The sequence below is a fragment of the Strigops habroptila genome, chromosome 13, assembly GCF_004027225.2.
Source record: "Strigops habroptila isolate Jane chromosome 13, bStrHab1.2.pri, whole genome shotgun sequence".
Classification (NCBI taxonomy): Eukaryota; Metazoa; Chordata; class Aves; order Psittaciformes; family Psittacidae; genus Strigops; species Strigops habroptila.
The window spans coordinates 4,639,461-4,659,427 of NC_044289.2; the positions used below are offsets into that span (position 1 = coordinate 4,639,461).

A 19,967-nucleotide genomic window follows, 5' to 3' on the forward strand; every position below is an offset into this window, starting at 1 on the left:
GATAATTTTTACCTCTATATTCAGTTTTGTTTATCAATTTTGAAATTGATTGCATCTATTTGGAAAAGGATGCAAGAAGGTTTTGTTAGGTTCACTATATCTCTTTTGAACTGTACATGTTGAGTAAAAAAAGAAGCAAAAGAAGATAGTTGTCCTGTGTATGTGTAAGGAGATAAGCACACATTTCTAAACAAATGTCCCCCCAAATCACTCTGGAATCTGAGAATCAGCTCAGACAGTCCCCAAGCATGCCAAGGAGTGCTAATTCACATCAAGTTGTCTGCAATCTCTGCTCTCCCATCTATGCAACTTCACTTCTCCGTAAAGACTGAGCTTTCACGGCTTTAAGGCATACAAACAGTATCTTAGTTTTGCTCCCAAAGTCTTTGTTTCAATTGCTTCATAATTACCATTTTTCTAAGCTGGTTTGATATCCATTAGTAAGATTTAATGCATGTTTAAAAAAAGAGCTAATGGGCACTTATCAGGAATCAAAATAAAAAAAAGAAAAAGAGAGAAAAAAACCTTTCACTTTGCCCTTTATACCACATATCACTATAAAAATGCACAATCCTCAGTTTACTCATGTGATAGAAGCAGAAAAAGCTAAAACTTCATCCAGTTTTTACTGATAATACTAACTCTCTACTTAGCTTTATCTTACAGTTTATGTTTTTTAATGGCTGGTAATTGGTTGCAGAATCATTAAAGGTTGGTTAACCTTCTCAGTCTAATTTTGACCTACAAGATACTTAATTTAATCATTCCCCCATAGAAAAGGATTGAATCATTATGTGCAGACATGTGGTGATGGCCATATTACATTAGATCTTCATTAACCCAAGTTAATAATGGCTTAGTACTAATGGAAACCTCCCCTTACTCCTAATTTTTTTTCCTTCCAAACTGGAAAGCTCACTTAGTGAATACTCTGCATCTGATGCTAGATAGAGAGAAGACAGTAATTGCTGATGGGAAGATTAAATACTGAAAAGTGGTGTAAAATTTACAACATTTCCTAAAAAATAATTTTTTCCATTCAGAAGTGTTTCCTGGTATTAGTTTTCCTCCCCACAGAGGATGAGAATCTCATGCCCCTACTCACAATAGGAACACTTTACCCTTTAACTGATTTCATTCATTGCAACAAGTCTCAGGAACAGAAAGATAGAACACTAGAAAAGCAAAGGCGTCAAAACTAAGATGCAATGAGAAGGATGATAGGATCCTAAACAAGTCCTCAGAGTACAACTATACACATAATTACTTGTATACAGCTTCTCTATGCAAAATATGAACTTTCTTACCCATAAGCATGCTGAAGTGTGCCTGTGCTACAATTTTTTTTAATTGATCGATAAAACTAATAAGATTCTTCCATTCTAATGTGGGGATATGAGGTGAGGGACAGGAGGGGGCTGTCTCCAGGTATGCAGGTTGCAATGCTGATGAGCTATCCCAAGTTGGTTTTACTTGCCCTACCTGGGGTACCAGTAGCAGTCTGGACGGCACAGCACAGAGCTCCTTATGGGTGAATTTACGTTGCCAGTAAGTATGATTTTGAGAACAGTGTTTGGAGAACTGCTGTCATGTTAAAGACTAAAACACCTCAGCAAACAAATTTGTATCCTCAAGTTAAAAAAAATAAAGCTTACTCAATAGGTGATTAGAAGCACTTTCATGTACTCCTTGTTGAGGGTTTCAAATGAAAAATGGTATCATCAGCAAACTTGGTCAGGGTACACTCGATCCCGTTGTCTAGATCACTTAGGATGATGTTGAACAGCATTGGGCTCAGTATTGATCCCTGGAGGACCCCACTACTGTCAGGTCCCCAGTTGGAGAAGGAGCTATTCACCACCACCCTCAAGGCGTGTCCTATCAGCCAGCTCCCCACCCACTGCACAGACCACTCGTCTAGACCATAACACATCAGTTTCTCTAAGAGGAGGCTGTGGGAAACTGTATCATATACTTAAATTGCACCCCACATGCTGTAGATAGAAAAATAAATAGAAACGGCACTTTCCTTCTGAACGATATTCCTTCAGTCCTAACAGAGAGCTACCGTCATTCTCTTCCACCATTATTTTGTAATCATTGGCAAATTTTGACCTTTCAAGCAGCTAACCTAATTCATAAAGGATGCCACTTCCTAATTAGTGGAGACATCAGATTCTCAGCCTCCAACAAGGCAAGAGCCATCCTAATGAGCATAAAGACAGTAAGCAGTCTGAAGAGATGACTGAGCAAGTTGAAGAGGCTGCTGTCACCCAGAACTGAAATAATACCTTCTTACTGTTAAAAATGAAATAAATACCTCCGGAGAGGAAATGAACGGATGCACTGAATGCAGCACGCATGTGGGCATGGTCAGATTTGGAGATAACTCCTGTAGAGCAGTCTGGAGCCTACTGAGACCCTGCATATTGCAGAGAAATAACAGAAGTAAAACATTCAGCCTCTGAGCTAGTTTTGACTGCATAAATCAATGAGCCTCAGCTCAGCTGAGCTCCTGCAGATGAATCCTCTTGATTCCCAGAGCTGAATTCAGAAAATAGGGAAAGCGTGACTTCGGACAAGGTATCCTGAATACCACCACAAAACTGTGCTTGAAAGTGTGGCTGAGTTTCATGCTTAACTGAAGGTGTATGCAACTAGTGAATTCATGCAGACCCAGCTGCAAAACCTTAGACTTAACACGTCTTCCACAAGGCCTGAATCCAATCCTTGAATTTTGACAATATAATGTAATATAATAAATATATTATAATGTAAAGTAATACAAACACTGTAATATATATGATACTATGTTATTCGTAACTGCTGGTTAAAAGGTGGCAGAGAGTTTACTGTTGTAACTCCCTTCTAGCATGGCCTCAGAACACATTTCCACATTTTTTTTCTTTACATCAACTTGGCCATTTCTTCCGGAGGGAATAGCCGTCAGCCTGGGGATTTGCATTTTTTCCTCACCTACAGCCCTATAATTCACTTCTGTGCTCTTGGGACCGGATGCTTCTGAAAAGGAAATAAAGAGCACAGATTTCATAATCACTCACCTTGAAACAAAATGGAAAGCACCACCACATGTGTCTGCAGAAAAACAATTCCTTATCTTAAAATTGTGCTTGGCTGAGCAAAAGAACTCAAAAAAGACTATTGTGTATCTTAAGTCTGTGTGTAATGTGTGAGAGAATACATGGGTTGGACAAAGCCATTTCTAATATCAGATAAAGTGCAAGGATAAGAGTAGCACCTACTCAAGCTGCAGAAGATGGCACTGCATTGATGGGTCTATTTGGGCTTGTGATGAACCCAAAAGCAATGCACTCAACATGTGTAGAGCTCTAGGATGACTGGCAGAATCTGTTGAAAACTATTCCGGCTCTTGAAGATTTTACCATTTTAACTTTACATCATCTTTCTGAAGCATAGGGCATTGGGATTATTTCTAGGTTCTAGTGCTATCAACACCTTGGCTGCCCTGTGCCAGCAGCCAAGCCAGCTGATGTCCGCCAACCTGTTCAGGTGCTCTGTTGAATTAGGGCCTCCCTAACTGCTAAAATTAATTTGCCTCCAAGCTGGTAAAAGAACATTTAATGTTTTAATTACGAGCAGCACTATGGTGTTTTTGGAATGGTTTTTACTGGAAGAAAGGGGTTTTCACTCAGTGTTCTATTAATTTTTAAAGATGAAGCATCTTCTCTTCAGATCTCGGGCACTGCTGCTTTCATTTCCTCCCATGCCACCCAGCAACACCCGCTCTGTTCCTTCACTGAAAGAACAACCTGCAGGACACCAGTCATCTCTTTATGAATTGTACTGTCATGTTGGAGAAGAGGAACAAGCCAGAACACCAGAATACAAATTCTCCACATGAATATATATACAAACGCAACTATATGCCTTAAAAGATTAATTTCACAAGCCTTAAATTGCAGTTTAATTTGAAAACTAATTCAGCCTCATAATTGGCTTTCTGTTCAAATCACTGAGGCTAAAGATTTAAATTCTTAATATTCAGATGACTTTCAAGTTTCTGGCCCCATCTGTGCATTAGTCCATGGTGCTAATCTCTGAGGGAATCTGCTGGCACAGAAATAAAATAAACAAACTGGGACACTAGTAGAATAATCAGCTTTTAAAATCCTTGGATTTTTATATACTGCTTATTTTTATGAGATTTCTTTAACTCAATTTGCCACATATAGATTTGGCTTCTAGCTATTCCATTTTTCACATGGCATGTTATCAACAATTATTGTATCAGAGTTCCATGAAATCACGAGATTGGGAAATTTTAAATGACAGCATTCCTCATGTAAGAAATACTAATATTTCTTTGTTTTGGAGGACTGTCCACACTTAGCACCATTCACACCACTTCCAGGGACGGTAGCAGGAGGAAACTATCCTACACAGCAACATGAGCAACAAGGAGCTGGATGAAACTCTAGTTTAAAAGAAGCCACTTGGACTTTTGCTATTGGCTTGAAAGATGTATCCAGAAAGTTAGTGAAGTGGAAAGGATGAATGGGAAAGGAAAAGGCCAGTCTGACAAGAACAAATTGTTTTGGAGAGATGTGTTAATTTCTGACAATCTTTCTGTTAAAACAAAATAGATACAACTCAGAGCAAAGCACTCGAGTCGCTGCAGAGCATTTCACATTGACCTTTTCAGAACTGAACGCTTCAGTTAAGTGAGACATCCACATTCTACCGTAAGGTACATTTTGTGGTGGTTATATCAAAACTAAGCTTCTGCAGTGAACAAAACAATCTTTCCCCGTCACGTTTTTGTTTTGTGATTAAATTCGCCTTTTTTTCTTTTACATCTAAGCATTTTCATTCTATCTTATTGAGCAAAAACTGTAGAATTTCTTCTGAAACAGCACTCCCCACAGACACCCCTGGGATGCTGCAAGCTCAAAGGTACAAGTACAGGGCTGGGCTTATAGCAGGCAGTAATTGGTGTTGTAGACCCCAAGCCCCAGCTCCTTTCTGCTGTAAGGTGGTGGAGCTTGCACAGTGCAGCTCAGAGATGGGGGCTTTGGAAAGGCAGCATAATCCTCGCAGGGCAGGCAGCGTTGGGCAGTGAAGCTGTGCAACCCATCCCGCTTTATCAGTGCTTGAAAGGCAACTGCTGCAGCTCCAGGAGAACTTTGCTGATTAAGGCTGCCAGAGGGACCAGGGGAATTTCAGCTCGAGCTTGCAGCTGCATTTTTAAAACTTGGCTGTGTTCTTCATATAGAGGCAAAGTTCAAAGAGGCAGAACATTATTCAACATGAGTAAAACATGGTCTTTTAAGATACACTTTCAAACAGTGTAGTGTTAAATCAAAACAACTTCTGGAGGGGGAGAGTAAAGGAAGAAAGATGGTCCTATGGAAAAGAAAACCCTGCACCACTATTCCTGTTCTGCATTTTTGGAAGACCTGCATTTACACATTTAAATTGTCCAGCTGCATGACCTTAGGCTAGATAAGAAAGAAATGCATTAAAATGTTTTCCAGAGAGCGTCAGAAAAGGAAAAAGAAATGCAATTCACTTTAAGAGCCAGCACACATCTGAAGATGTACAGGGGCCAGGCTTTGACGCACGTGTTTGCACTACAGAGAACTTTACTCCACGAAGAATGAGCTTCTGATTTCAAGAACATTAGGCTATGGTGTAAGACACTATTTCAATTAAGTTATTATAATCTTAACCAGCAACAACAACCCATTATAATTAATAATACTTCATGATTTCTTTTCTATTCCTGTCAAGGGTTGCTTCAAGGTGACTTGCACACTGCAGAGAGCACGCTCTTTGGAAACCCAGGCAGCCTGAGTACTCCGCAGTCTGGGAACCCCTTCACTTAAACCCCATCAGACTGTCTCTAATGAGTCTCTTCACTTTGCTGCCAATTCTTCCAGCTCTTGGACAATCCCCTTTGAAGGATATTTGTATTTTAGACTAAAGCAAACTTGCTTCTTCTGTGGGAGGCTAAATGCCCATCAGTATCACACTGTGCCACAGGTTGGAGTACACATCCTTCCTGCATTCCCATTTTCTTGGTTCACTCTACCTCATTTTGGCTTATTCAGTGTCGAGTCAGTAGGCCATATCTTCCTTGGCCACCCTCCATACCCTGCCATGGCCAGGCACAATTTGCAGCTGTCCTACAGGGTCAGAGATGAGGCACAGTGTTCTTTGTCAGCTCACTGCATTCTGGCTGCTATGAGGGGACCACAGTGCCCCTGGTGCTGCAGCATCCTTGGAGACACAGCCCTGCCCGCACTGCCTGCACTCTGAGTGCTTGGCTTTGCCCTCTACCCTGGGGTGGGCTCTGACAGCACTGCTGAGCCCCTTCCTGTGCACTTCCAACGGGATCTGCTCTATTGATCCTGCTAAAGCCTTACAGGGCTTTCCCTGCAGCTCAAGGTCACTGTGCCCTGCTCGGTCTGTGCTCAACAGCATATTTCTGATGGTCTTGCTCTGCAAAATTTCCATGGGTAGAGCTTCAGCTCCATATGTCCTTTTTCTTTTTTTTCAAATCTGGGCAAAATTCCTACTGACTTCAAACAATCATTGGCTGCTTACATCAGCTACCCTCAGAGTCAGCATTTATTTGGGATACTCTAACACACTACTTTTCTCATAAGAGGTGTGCAAAATTATTAAGAACCTTGCAGATACTGTGGTAACTGAGTAATACTGCATTTTTAATCACAGCCATTATAAATGGGCATATGGAAGATGTAAGAAATAACAATTGTACAGGATATCCAGGGAAGCATTTTTAGTCCTCAGGCATAGTTCAGCAGCAATGAACAGTGGAAAATGAATGCTGAACTCCTCTAACATATAATAAGATTTTTTAGTTTGCTTGAAGCAAATCTGTACTTTATACATGGATATACACACATATGCATATACATATTTATAGATGCATAGACATATATAACGTACTGTTGAATCAATATTGAACACATTTTGCTGTTACCTCTAGGAATATGCAATGTCTTTCATTTGTCGACCAGTGCCACAAATAATCACGAATTCTGGCTGCATATTTTTATTCTTGCAACGGCTGGTGTGGCACCTCCTTCGTTACTATAATACTCTGAAGCATCCTGAACTATAAAAATGTTTCCAAATCTCTGCAAGATCTACACTTAGCTAAATACATTGTCTAGACTTGTCTCTGTACAGAACAGGGATACGGAACTTTGAGGCAAAGGAGGAGCACGCAGACATTCACAGAAACTATGTGACCTCTCTATCACTTTCTCAAAGACACAGCATCATGTTTCTTGCCAAGTACATGGAATGAGGGCCTCAGATACCCAAATTCCCATGAGGTTCTACAAAAGCTAAGAACAGCAATTCAATACTAATATAAACCTTTAAAAGAATAGCGATTAAACAGGAAAGAGGGAAAAAACAACCCACAACAAATACATCAAAGACAAATGTAATTGCTTTTGAATAAAACCAGATTGCTTTCTACCTGCCTGCCTTAAAGGCAAGCACTCCAGCCTGGGATACAAAACACCGAAAATCACTGGCAGAAGCAAGAGGCAGAAGTATTTTGTAGGCAAAGTTATCCTATTTTGATTTAATAGCTCAAAGGCTTATCTGGATTTCAGACAAGAAGAGGATGCAATTTACTGCTTTTTTCACACAAATGAGCAGAGCTAGTTAGAACATTTGGGAACACTTTGAATATTGATCTGTCCTAGAGTAAGATGTAAGAAATTTGGTTCGCTATGGAAATGTTGTATCAGCCTTCAAACCTTGATATGCCCCTAAGTGGCCTTCAAACGAAAGCCAGAAAATCCTCTGGGTAGATGTCAATAGAGGCTTTAGCACAGGGACTTCTCGCATCCCCTCTGCTGAGCAGGACCAGGATCAGCGCTTCGAAGCCAGTACATCCCCACCCAAAGCACATCCGGAAAGGAGCTGTACCTATTCTTTCCTCAAAAATAACATCATGTTCTATTCCCACAGCATGTCACCACAGCAGCCTGTTCCTCACAGTGCTGAAAGACAATCAATCACGCCTGTGAATCACCTTGTTAAAAACAGTGGCCCCCAGAGACTCTCCTATGACACCTCAGGCAGGGGAGAAGCCATGATAAATGTTTGCCGACACCAAATAAAGTCATGCGGGGTTCAACCCCTCAGCCAACAAACAATTGTGGATAAAATCTGCCTTGGAAAAATCTCCCTCTGATTTCAGGAGGCTTCCAATTGTACTGCTGACAGTTTTCACAGTATAATTTATGTTCCAAGAATGAATACACTTGGGTTAGTTATGCTCAGCAATAAGCTAAAACAACCCTGCTACCATATTGGAAACTACACGGTTACACTGCACTTAAATAATAAATCAACAATACAGTTGAAAAGAAAACATGAAAGACCTTTATAAATGTATTTTTCCAAGCACATAAACATGTTCATGTAAAAATCATCACTTGTATTCTGCGTACAGCTTACGTCCTCACTAATTTTTCACCCACAGATGGTTTTCCCCCATTTCTGCCTCCATAAGAAAGTCCATGGGGTGGAGGGTGAATCAAACATTTCAGTGGGAACATTCCCACTTCAACACGTTTGCATCTGGCCCCAAATAAGAAAGGATTTTCTTCACACCTTCACAGAGTTTTTGGAGTATTTGGAGTCTGCCTGGATTTCAGATACTGAGTTTGCAAATGACTAAGTATCATAGAGGCAGATACTCAGCATTTCAGACACAAGGTCAGGGAACAGCCACTGCCAGGTTGGCTGTCAGCACTCTGTAGTTAAACTAACAGCCCTGTACACGTGAGAACAGCAACACAGAGCATTACTCTACAAAACTGCTGCTTTTGCAAATTCCACATCTAGGAAGGGACCACCAGGATCCAGGTTCCTTCTAACCCCAGTCTGTGCTTTCTCTGCATCTAGAGGAAGATACACCAGATAGATTGTTCTCACCTCCATCAGCCTTCAACAAAGAGCTAGCAACAGCAAACCTCGCCTGCATTCCCTCCATCTCAAGAGGAAGTGAATCCACCACACCAGATTAATGTTGGAAAGCCTGTGAAACTTTAAGACTTCTTTTCAACTGTACCTGGTTTAGAGCCTTCATCAACAGATCCATTATAGACTTGGTTTATAAACTCTGGTCTGTTGTCATTCATATCAATCACATAGATGTACAGGTCAATAGGATTCTCCACCTTGTTTCCATTCATATCCACCGCATGAGCCCGGAGCTGGGAATAAGCACAGTGAAAGCACAGTATCAGCAATAGGATTTGTTGCAGAATGAGAGACCATGTTTTGCAAGAATTGACTTCACCTCATAAATACTTCCTCAAAATTGAACTGAGCAAGTATCTAACTCCAGCAGAAAGCAATGACGTGGCTTCCATCTCAACTCTACACACAGTTTTTCAAGGCTTAACATAATACTGAAATAATATTTTAAGATAGCAGCTGTTACTGGAAACACTTTAACTGGTGCAGTGATGTTATCTCCTCCGCTGCTAATAGACCACTACATTTTAATTTTTAAGATGCTATCTCCTCTGCTGCTAATAGACCACCACAATTTAATTTTTAAGATTGTCTGACAATCTGAAAAGCAAATTTTGCTTAGTTCCAAATGCAGTGAGGAAATGAGTTTGACTTGAGAAGTTTCTTACGGGAACCTGCAGCCTTTCAAAACCACAATAACATGGATTAATAAGTGAAGAGATTTCAGAATGACATTAGTATTGTTGATTGTTTAATCACAGTCTCCAGGAACAGCAACAGCTACTGACCTGGTTGCTCCATGCACCAAAGAACATAGAAACGTCCCTTTCCTTCAAATGATGGGAGCCCCTGTGGCACTAAGAATGAAATATTTTTCTCAGGCTTGACAAAAATATTCAGTGATGAAACATAACCAGAGCCACAGTGTTAAGCCCCTCAGTTAAACTGGAACTGTGGCTTTATCTTATTAGCAATAACCATCAGTAATGACGCTCGAAAACAAGAGCATCTGTTTTCGGAACAAAAGGGACAGATACAGCATGTCAAAATGAGTAATTAATAAAACAAAGCAATCAACAATAGTCTGGAACAATCAGTAATCAGGTGAAAAAAATGGATAGCTCTCTCATTAAAGGGAACAGATGGCGACTCTAAATGGAGTGTGCTGAATGGAGCTGGGGATGTCGGCTTCAGAGAACAACCCAGACAAGTGAGGAAACGGCTGCATGGCCCCTGGCTATGGCTGGGCAGCTATGCCCGGGGGTCAGCACTGCAGATTTAATTTGTCATCCCTTGTCATTTTGGCACCTGTGAGTGTTGCTGAGCCTCTGCACTGCCACCTCAATTGGGGATGGTGGTGACATCCCGCAAGGTTGGAGGGAAGAAGGGTGAAGGCTGCAGAGGATGTTAGCTTGGTGCAAGGGCTGGCTGGATGAGCGGGGCTGAGGGACAGAGGACACACCAGCTCCTGTCTCCAGAGGGATCGAGGCCTCTGGTCCCTCCCAGCAGCAACCTGGGCCATTGGGCCGCTGCCGGGAGTCGGAGCTCCTGTGCCAAGCAGGGCTCCAGCTCCTCTGATGCATGACAAATAAATGTGCTAATTGCATTAGCACTGGTTTCCGTCTTCCGCTCTCGCTGTGTCTGTGATTGATGCCACTCTCTCCTTCATCTATGGTGTTCAGAAGTCCAGAGCTTAACAAAAGAAACCGCACACTCTTAGGGTGGGCTGGATTAACATTTAATCAAGCAAAGAGAACAAACCTCCACGTGAAATGAGCCAGGAGAAAAACATCGCTTTTTTAAAGGAAGTCAAGCAGCACATTTCTTTAAAGACTGAAGAAATCTGGCTTTGATTTCCACACAGGATGTATAATTTGTATTTCACAACTTGTAATGCTCTTAGTATCTGCATTTCTTGCCTGCATACAAACTGCTTTGGCTCTCACCTGTTGAGTTATTCCTCATCACGTCACATGGAGCAATTCAATAACTTTACCAGTCAGAGGTCAGACTACCTTTGAAAAAAAAGTAATTCGGAGCTAAAATTAAAGTTATTATCTTCAAACTGAGGCAGCACTGGGCTCTCTCTTGCTGCATTTCCAGCAGCAGGAACAGTTCCATTCAGAGATAAAGCAGAGAGCAAAGCTGGTATCTCCCCCCTCAGATCTGGCTCTCTCCCTGCAAATTTTTAGTTACATTTGAAAGCTTTTGTTTGAAACCTCCAGGAGTAAGGGATTTCTCAGCAATGCACATCTATGTGCTTGTTGCACTTGCCAAGCACATGTACCCACAAACACATTGCTGCCTGCACTCAAAGGAAAAAAAGATTCAATAAGCAAAACTGGAAGAATCTCATCAAACCTGCGGTGACATGCACAAGTGTCACCTCTGTCTGCAGCCCAGCACCAGCACGTGGGCTGAGCTCTAGGGGAGGATAGTGCCTGGGCACACAGGCACTGGCGTCCTGACTAAAGGCTTTTGGGCAGCCAGGAGGAAGGTGCCCACTCCCCAAGCCCAGCCAGCAGACCCTGCCCCTTTACCTCCTGCACTGTGCCAGTGTCTGGGTGTCCCTAGCTGCACTTCTGTGCCCTCCAACACAGGCATTTCTGCTGTCCTTTCTGCACACTTTCTGCTCCTTTTCTGCCTGATTTCAACGAACTTTTCTTCTTTTTTCCTCTTGTGCTTGCTGGCATGAATTTTCTTTATTGGTATTTTAACAGCTTTTGTGCCAATGTCTCCCTACCCTTCCACAACACGTTGGTCCTCTGTGGCCAGTGCCAACTGCAGCAAAGGGAGAAGAGAGGCTTGAGCCAGATGGTTGAATCTCAAAACAGCTCAATGGGAGCTCTTCCTTGTTAGAGATCATTTCTCATTAGAGATCATCCCCAGCAGAAAGAAAAATGAAGGAGGGACACCAGTGGAGCAATCTGTCCACTAGAAAACTAGTTCTATCTCCAAGTCAGATCAGATGTTACATTTGGGATGATACACACAGGTGTCCCTGCCCACGGCAGGCTGGCTGGAACCAGATGATCTTTAAGGTCCCTTCCAACACAAACCATTCTGTGATTCTGTGATTTCCCCTCCTTAATTCACCTTCTTCCTTGTTCTCCTGCTGTACTCTTTAAATTAATGAGGCATCCTCAAACTGGACAACACAGTTTGTTCTGGAGTCGTTCATCAGATGTTGAGACAGGGCTCATTTGTGCAAGGCACAGTTTGGTTTGTGTGCTCCACAGCTCAGGCCTGTGACCAAGCGGGTGTTTGGGTGGTAATGATGGATGGGATGAAAAGCAGACGCATATGAATGCTTTATAGCACTGGGCAAGGCACAGAAGCTGATGGCTCTGCTCCGTCAGACACACATGCCGTTTAGAGTTGGAAAAACCACCAGTGGAAAGGCTGGTGAGCACAACCTGGGCCACGGGACACATGCCAGACACAGGTCATGCACAAGTATTTAAATGGAAGCTGGTGGCTAGCTGGAGACACAGTTAAGAAACATTTATAAAGTTGGTTTGAAGTATTTACATTGTCCCCAAGAGGGAGAACATGACAGGAGTAGAGAAGGAATAGGTAAAATGAAATGAAATACCTTGCAGAGGATTCTGAAAAATTAATATAAGTAGCTGGCTAATCTCTAGCTGGTGTGTTGCTGGGCTTACACCAGCCAAGGAGCTGGCTCGACATGATTTAACAAATATTGTTTAAAAGTATGACAATCATTGCTATCATATTCAGCAGCAGCTACCACAGGACTCAGAGTTTTTGTACTGAAGTTTCCAGTACAAACGTAGCTGTTGGCACACAAATGATTCAGTACTATGATTATTGATTATACTGGAGGCTGGTGGTATCTGAAGGTAGTTAGTCAAAGTCAACATAGTGAATTGTGTTAAATATGAGTATTACTTCAGCACTAATGCTACTAATACAAATATACACTATCCATCAGTGACAGAGCCTTTAAGCAATAAGCATACAATGTCATGCCCAATTTGTGTGCTCTTGATTGTGATTAAAAGTTCAAATTAGAGTATTGTGACACAAATGGCTGGCATTACTCACTAGAACTGGGTTCAAAATTCTGGAATTAACTCTTGTATCCCTTAACTTCTAATAAACTTTATTGTCTTCTTGCACTTCAAACAGACTATCACCCACCTCTTCTCCAGCCATTTCTGAGATAGTATTTCATCAGTCCGATGCTGAAGGTGTACACGTGTCTGGGACTGGATTAGGACTTGCTTCAAACTTTCCCCATAACGGACATTACATGAGTATCATAAGCAACGACTACTTATTGACATGTTTATGTTGATGTCTTTTGAAAATGGAGCTTGAAGAAAGTCTTGGAAAACTAACCTGCCAATTTACTATCCCTTTTACTTGCCAGGACTAACTGCAGCTTAATATGAAGCTGGTGTCTGGATCAGAAAAGACATTCAGAGTCACTAATTCTGTCAGCAGCACAAACGGGACTTTGGGAACGCAGCTAAATAAGGCCAAGAGAACTCATGCATATTAAATATTACTACCTGCCGAAACTTATTTGGCATGCAATAAAAATTAAGGGCTGACTACAAGGGGAAACACACACCTGCTGCAGTGAGATGGCACTCATGCTTGTGCTGGAAGCGTGCCCCAAGGCTGCGTCCCCAGACACTAAAGATGGTGGAGCAGTTCCCACAACATCCCTCAGTGCAACACGTGCAGTTCTGCACCACAACATGGTGTTTGGTAAGTGGCTGCAAAGCCCTTCTCATTTCTCTTTGCTCATACTTGCAGCTGACTCTGCATCTGGGATGTCTCAAGGTCCTTGGAGAGTTTGTACTCAGTTTGTAGTGCAGCCAGGAAAACAGATGAGGCCAAAATACAGCTGAAGTTGTGATTGCTCCCACTGCCAGTTGTGCTGGGATGTTAACGCAGGAATGCCAGCACACACTGCACCTGGGCAGACACTGCAAGTCCCAGATGCATATACATCTCTGCATATATAGTGCTCGGAATGATCCTCCCTGAAAGTTCAAGAATGATCTTGAAAACAGGGGACGTTCTGCTACAGAACTCCTGATCCAATTAGAATAACTCTGTTTCACCTTAGGGAAAAAGGTAAATTTCATCAGACAAATGGCTTGCTAAATGCAGGGAGAGTTAAAACACTAGCATTTTAAGAATGGTAGTCCTGAAGCAATACAGATAATTATGCGTAAGAAAATATGTGTTGAAGATGTGGGAGTTAATGAAACAGAACTCTTTGCATGTAGCCTCACAAACACTTGCAAATTATTCTTTTTTTTTTTTTTTTTTTTTAATATAATTAGGTTTTAGATTACCTGGGAATGAAAACAACAAGGACAACACAGTGACAGAGATGCTGGGAAGACTTCATTCTGGTTAGGACTACAGAAAACCTGAAGCTTTATAAACACATCTATCTTCAGCCAGAGCAGCAAGCCTGTATCAGGCAAGAGCCCTTGTCTTACTGGGTAAAAGGACCAGGGATGGTGCCTTGCAGCTCCACTAATATCCTCTACCCCAGCTGAAAAGTTAGGCTACTAATCCGAGATAAAGAAATCTCCACAGCAGATGCCAAACCAATTTATGAATGGCCAAGCTCTACAGTTCAGATCCAAGCCTACACCTCAGTCACTGCTCTTCCATTACTCTGTGTAAGTCTGGTTCCCAGTTTGCCTTTCCTTTCAGTTAGAGACTCAGCTATGAAGTGGCATAATTTCACTGACCTTTCCAAAACTTGCAACAACCAAGACTTTGGACACTATCTTGTTTCTGGAAGCTGGCCTAATTTTTCTAGTCTCTAGGATGGTTCATTGCTACTGTAAGTTTCTGCACTAGTGAGTCTTTGTTTTGTGCATGGTATATTTATAAATGCTTTGTAAAGGGTTTTCAAATGAACAATTGCTGGTTCAACATATCATCAATCCATTGCTACTGAGGCTAAAGGATCTAAAGGTTGTTTACAGCCATGGCTTAAAATGTTCTCCATCATCTTCTACTGTTCTGCTAATAAAATGCTCTATCACTCACTAGTCCTGTCTATAAGGTCTCATAACATACTTATCAGTTACTATATAAACTACATTTTCCTGTAACCTTCAGAGTGTGAATATGCTTATTTATGTTTGGATGTCACTGGTTCAAAGTTTCTGTAAGGAACAGAAAAGACTGGCAGTCCTGCGGTGTGTTTGAGGCACACCTACCCGGCCACCCTTGCCAAGGCAAGAATTCAGTTTACTGAATTCACTGTAACCACGAGGTTAAGTTTGTTATTAGGGAACACATGATTTGTTATTATGGAGGACAGTATCTTTTTCATCTTATGTTTTTGACTGAAAGCGTCTGATAGTAGAAATCACAATGGCTCCATCAGAAGTTTTAACTTGTGTATTGTATTACTGACTACACTGTTATAATAACCTGGCACTGCTGAAATAATACCGAGATGACACACACTGTATCTCAAACATTCCTTTTTCAAAACAATCTCTCTTCATATTTTCCTAGGCACAACAAGCAAAATAATTGTTCTTGCTCACAGAGGATAAAATAAATTTCCTTCAGATCTTCTTTTACCCAGGGGAAATCTCTTTTTCCACCCAACTAAAGAGGTAATCTATTTTCTTTATCCTTCCACCCCACTCCAGAAGCTGTGTCAACATGGTTAACTGGATACCTGATAAAGCTGTCAGAATGTGCATCTCCGACGGCGCAGTTAGGAATATGGTGTCACTGGAAGTGACCCGTGCCACTTCACTGACATTAGAGCATCCCTGGGAACAGCTATTACGATGCCTATAGATGTGGCTAATGCTGATACAAAGCAATCCATGAAACAACCTTTCACAACCATTCCAGGAGAGAACTAAAGCGTAGACGCAGGAAGTGTCTGAGATTTTGCAGGGCTATCATGCAAAGTACAACATATTTTTTTAGCAATTTGTGGGACTGTACCTGCTGTGCAATTATGCTGTGCAATATAGGGGCTAGGATTTATATCAAAACATAACAGCCAATTACACTCTAAATATTCTGCAGGTAGAGCATTTTATGAACTAGCATGAGGTACCACTTTTGAGTGTAATTAATCTTAATTAATTTCCTCATATTTAATATTAGCCTATCTGCATATTTAAAAACCTATCTGACACACCCCCATCATACTGCCTGAACATCTCCGAGTGATTTAAAATGAAAAATGGCTATACCAATTATTGCCTGTTTAACTGCAGTAAATGATTCTTAAATTAGTATTTTCTCCAGGCATGCTAGCGCAGAGATTGGCTTCTCATGGTTTTGGGGGGTTCGGTCTGCACACAAACTTGCGCGGATTTAAGCAGCAGTGTGAAGTTGTACCACTTCAAAGAAATGACTCTGACTTTGTGTCCAAAAAGGACATCAGTTTAATGCCAATTTGCATTGACTTGGCTGATTTAGCAGGTTACATTAAACGAAAGCAGAAACAAAGCCAACATCTCCATACACACACACAATTGCTCCAGCAGAGCGAGACAGAGACTCACAATGTCAGTTAAGCCCAAGCACCCCTGTGCAGTCAGCTCCTCAGGTCTGCTGACACAGGGAGCCAGTCCAAACTGTGATCTGGGCTCTGATGTTGAACAAAACCGCCATTCTTCTCCAAGCTGCGTGTCCCTCCTTGAACCCAGCAATGCTGCTACAGTTTCACTGTGAGCTTGTGAACCCAGTTTTATGCTTACATGGTAGGAAGCTCTTTCTTCTCTGTCCATCGGGCGAGTCACATACATCCTGCCAGACACAGGGTCAATGCTGAAGACTTCCATTGGCGGCTGGTCGGCTCCCACTCCAGTGATGCTGTATCTGATATGGATCTCTTTGTCCTTATCGGAACGAATCTGGATGAAATAACAAAGACAGCAATCAATAACTTTGGGACAAAAGCCATATGGATGTTTAAACAACTTAAAAGATCTGAGCCTGAAAGCTGCATAAATGTAATGCCGCTGTCAATTTTGACAAGGGAACTGTATGCCAAAGAATTGGTGAAAAGCCAGGAAAAGTATATTCCACATATTTTCAACTATTTTTCCTCTTCTTTTATTCACGACAATTCTCCAGGAACCATTGAAATTCTAACTCTTTGTCTTAGGATGTGGAAGAATCTATACGCACAAAAAAAAAAATGCTGTTTAGATGTTTTCGAAACCCTAGGCTCCTTGAAGTGCCCAAACTGTTCAGCCATACCTGGAGTCTCCTAGGCATTAATCACTTCTGAATATGCTGTCTGCAAGACCCCACTTTCTCAGTCCCTGTGACTGTGTACGCAAATACTCCCATGAAATTTGGAGAACTGGGGCTATTTGCTCCCTCTTTGTCCAAATCTGCTGGCATGACAAAGCAAGGCCAGGAACGCCCAGTGGGATGTTATCATTTCCTGTGGCTATTTCTTGAGGAAAAGTGTGCTTGGCACATTGCTTTTGAAACCCCTTTCCTCCCATACTTTGAGAACACCACCACAAAATGAATGCAGCACGATGAGTTACATGAACCTCGGATACAGAGCTGAGAAAATAAAACAGGGAGGTTAATATGTTGTCCTAGCAACCCCAACTATCTCTTTAAACCCAAATTTAATTTGCTGATCAAATGCTGAAAGAAGTTCTTGCAACAGCATGACTATTCCTGAAAGTGCAAGGTACAAATAAATTACCACCCCCCGCACCATCACAAACTGTCTTGGCAGTGTAAAAGCGACGTGCATAAATTTTTCCCCAACAGGTCTATGAATACAACAAAGTAGTGGGAAGATAATAGAAACTTCATAGCTGAGTGCATGTTAGCATCTCTGCTACAGCAGCTCGGAGGAGCCCAAGTGGGCTCAGTGGGATGCAGGAGGCCCCTGCACTCCCCAAACAGCCCCAATTTGGGGAGTGAAGGTCATTTCCCAAGGGAAGAGGAGGCTTTGCTTTGTCAGGCAAAGGAACAGGGATGGGGCTGTGGGCTGCTCTTGCACTCCTCCTGTATGTGACCTACAGCTATTTCTTCCTCTCCTGACGCGGGAGGCTGACAAGATACTGAATGTGTTGGTGCAGAGTAATATCAGATCCCCTGGCTTTGAGAATCTCCTTTGATGCCTTTGTCCTGATCGTTACCAAGTTTGTCCACTGTGTTCTTTGTACTGCCTCCACCAAATAGTCTGTTCCTGTTAACGGCTAATAATGTCAGTTATTACTAGACACTGCCGGGATTGATTCGTGCTGCACCTACACTTCTGGAGCTGAAGGTCAGGGAATACAGACAGTTTCATCTGTCTTTTCTCTACAGGATTCACTGCTTGTTAGGCTGTTAGTACCAAGAAAAACAGATTGGACTTACACTGGTATAATCACTTAAAAGAGGTACTGGGGACACTGTGAAAGTGCCCTCATGATGCACACAATGGTTTATACAGGTTTTTGTGGGCCCAGGGGGTATTTGTAATAGGGACCCAAGTAGACAGGCATGAAACCAATTTTCATTAGCAAATCTGTGGGCGAATAAGAGTAAATTAAAATCAAGCTTTGCTTGTACAACTGTGGTTTTAATGATGGCAACTGACTCACCAGCTCAACAATTGAAGTCCACAGTCCCCATTTCAGAAAGTCAGCTTTCACCCTGCCAGGCGGAAAGGGCTGAAAGTTGAATTCAGTGAATGTCTGTGCAAATGTATAGCTCAAGTCAGGGTGTTCAAGCTCTAACCTACTCTGTACACACTTGTATCTAGGCCTAAGGTAAGTGAAAATGTAGGAAGCCACTGCTGGACCTTTGAGCCAGTGTGGGGTTCCCATCTTAGAAAGGGTAACATGGGGGACACAGTTATGGGTCTGTCTCTATCACTGTGCATCTGCACAGCTCCAAACGACCTGTAACATGTCAGGATAAAAACAGCCCTTCACCCTTAACAAAGTTTTTCCTTAACAAAGGTGGAAGAAAAAGAGAAAACAACCAAACCCAAGGTCTTTGCACTTTTTCTGCTTTTTTGCTCACTGAAGCACAGGAGTCAGGAGAGTCTCGCCAGCCCCAAGCCCCAGCCTGGCTTAACTACGGCTATAATGAGCACAAGCACCAAACAGCACACCAGTCTCTTTTCAAGGAACCAAAATGGAAGCAATTTTAACCTGAATCGCAGAAGGGGAGAGCCTCTTACTTCTTCATGGACATTTTTCTGCTCTATTTCCTGTTGCATATAGTACCCAGATCCCATTGTGACAGAAGCATTAGAAATGCATAGAGAGAGACAGGAACAGGGAAAAGGAGTCTGGATTTAAATATTCAGTGCTAAAGGCACTATATTTTATTTTCAGGAAACGCAGATAAACAGAAGCTCTCTAAGGAAGCTATGTACAGCTTAATAAAGTGTATGCTATAGGATGTCCTTGCAGCACTTTTATTAGCATTAATAGGGTCTAAGTTGTCTGTATGTAAATCATTGGAGATCTAGGAGATGAATTATATATTAAGACCCACACAACTTACCCAATCATACTAAGAAAAATCCATGAGCTAATTATACTGCACTGAGCAAAATAAAGACAGGCAGAAATATGTTGCAAATATTCCGCAATAGCTCATTATTTGTTGTTAATTGACATCACACTATAATGGTTTGCCTGTTACCTGTACATAATTCCACTTCCAGTAAGAATACAAAGATGTGAAGTGTTCAGAAAAAAACATGTAAGAAGTAGCACTTGTCACAGAAAGTTGCAAAGACCACTGACAATGAAGCATGGAACGTAACAGAAAGTATTACTACCAGGGAGATATTCATCACACAAAGGAACATGCTTTTTATATTAGAACATGTAATTTTAGCACTCTTAACGAGATATTAAAAAAAAAAAAAAAAGTTTGTTTTTTTTTCCCCCCAGTAATCCTGTAACATTTTGACCAGAAGTTTCATTTGCATAATTCCC

At 41.7% G+C, this 19,967-nt stretch overlaps 1 protein-coding gene across 3 annotated transcripts in view; it reads right to left on the minus strand.

The window, feature by feature from the left end:
* The window catches only part of LOC115615267 (cadherin-4), a 460,442-nt gene that overhangs the window by 87,962 nt on the left and 352,513 nt on the right, over window positions 1-19,967 (minus strand). For all 3 annotated transcript variants that reach the window (XM_030503209.2, XM_030503210.2, XM_032920281.1), the window contains 2 exons: window positions 16,752-16,907; window positions 9,107-9,251 (listed from right to left, as the gene is read on the minus strand). In XM_030503209.2, coding sequence (XP_030359069.1) covers window positions 9,107-9,251; window positions 16,752-16,907 — 301 coding nt within the window. The remainder of the gene's footprint in view (window positions 1-9,106; window positions 9,252-16,751; window positions 16,908-19,967) is intronic.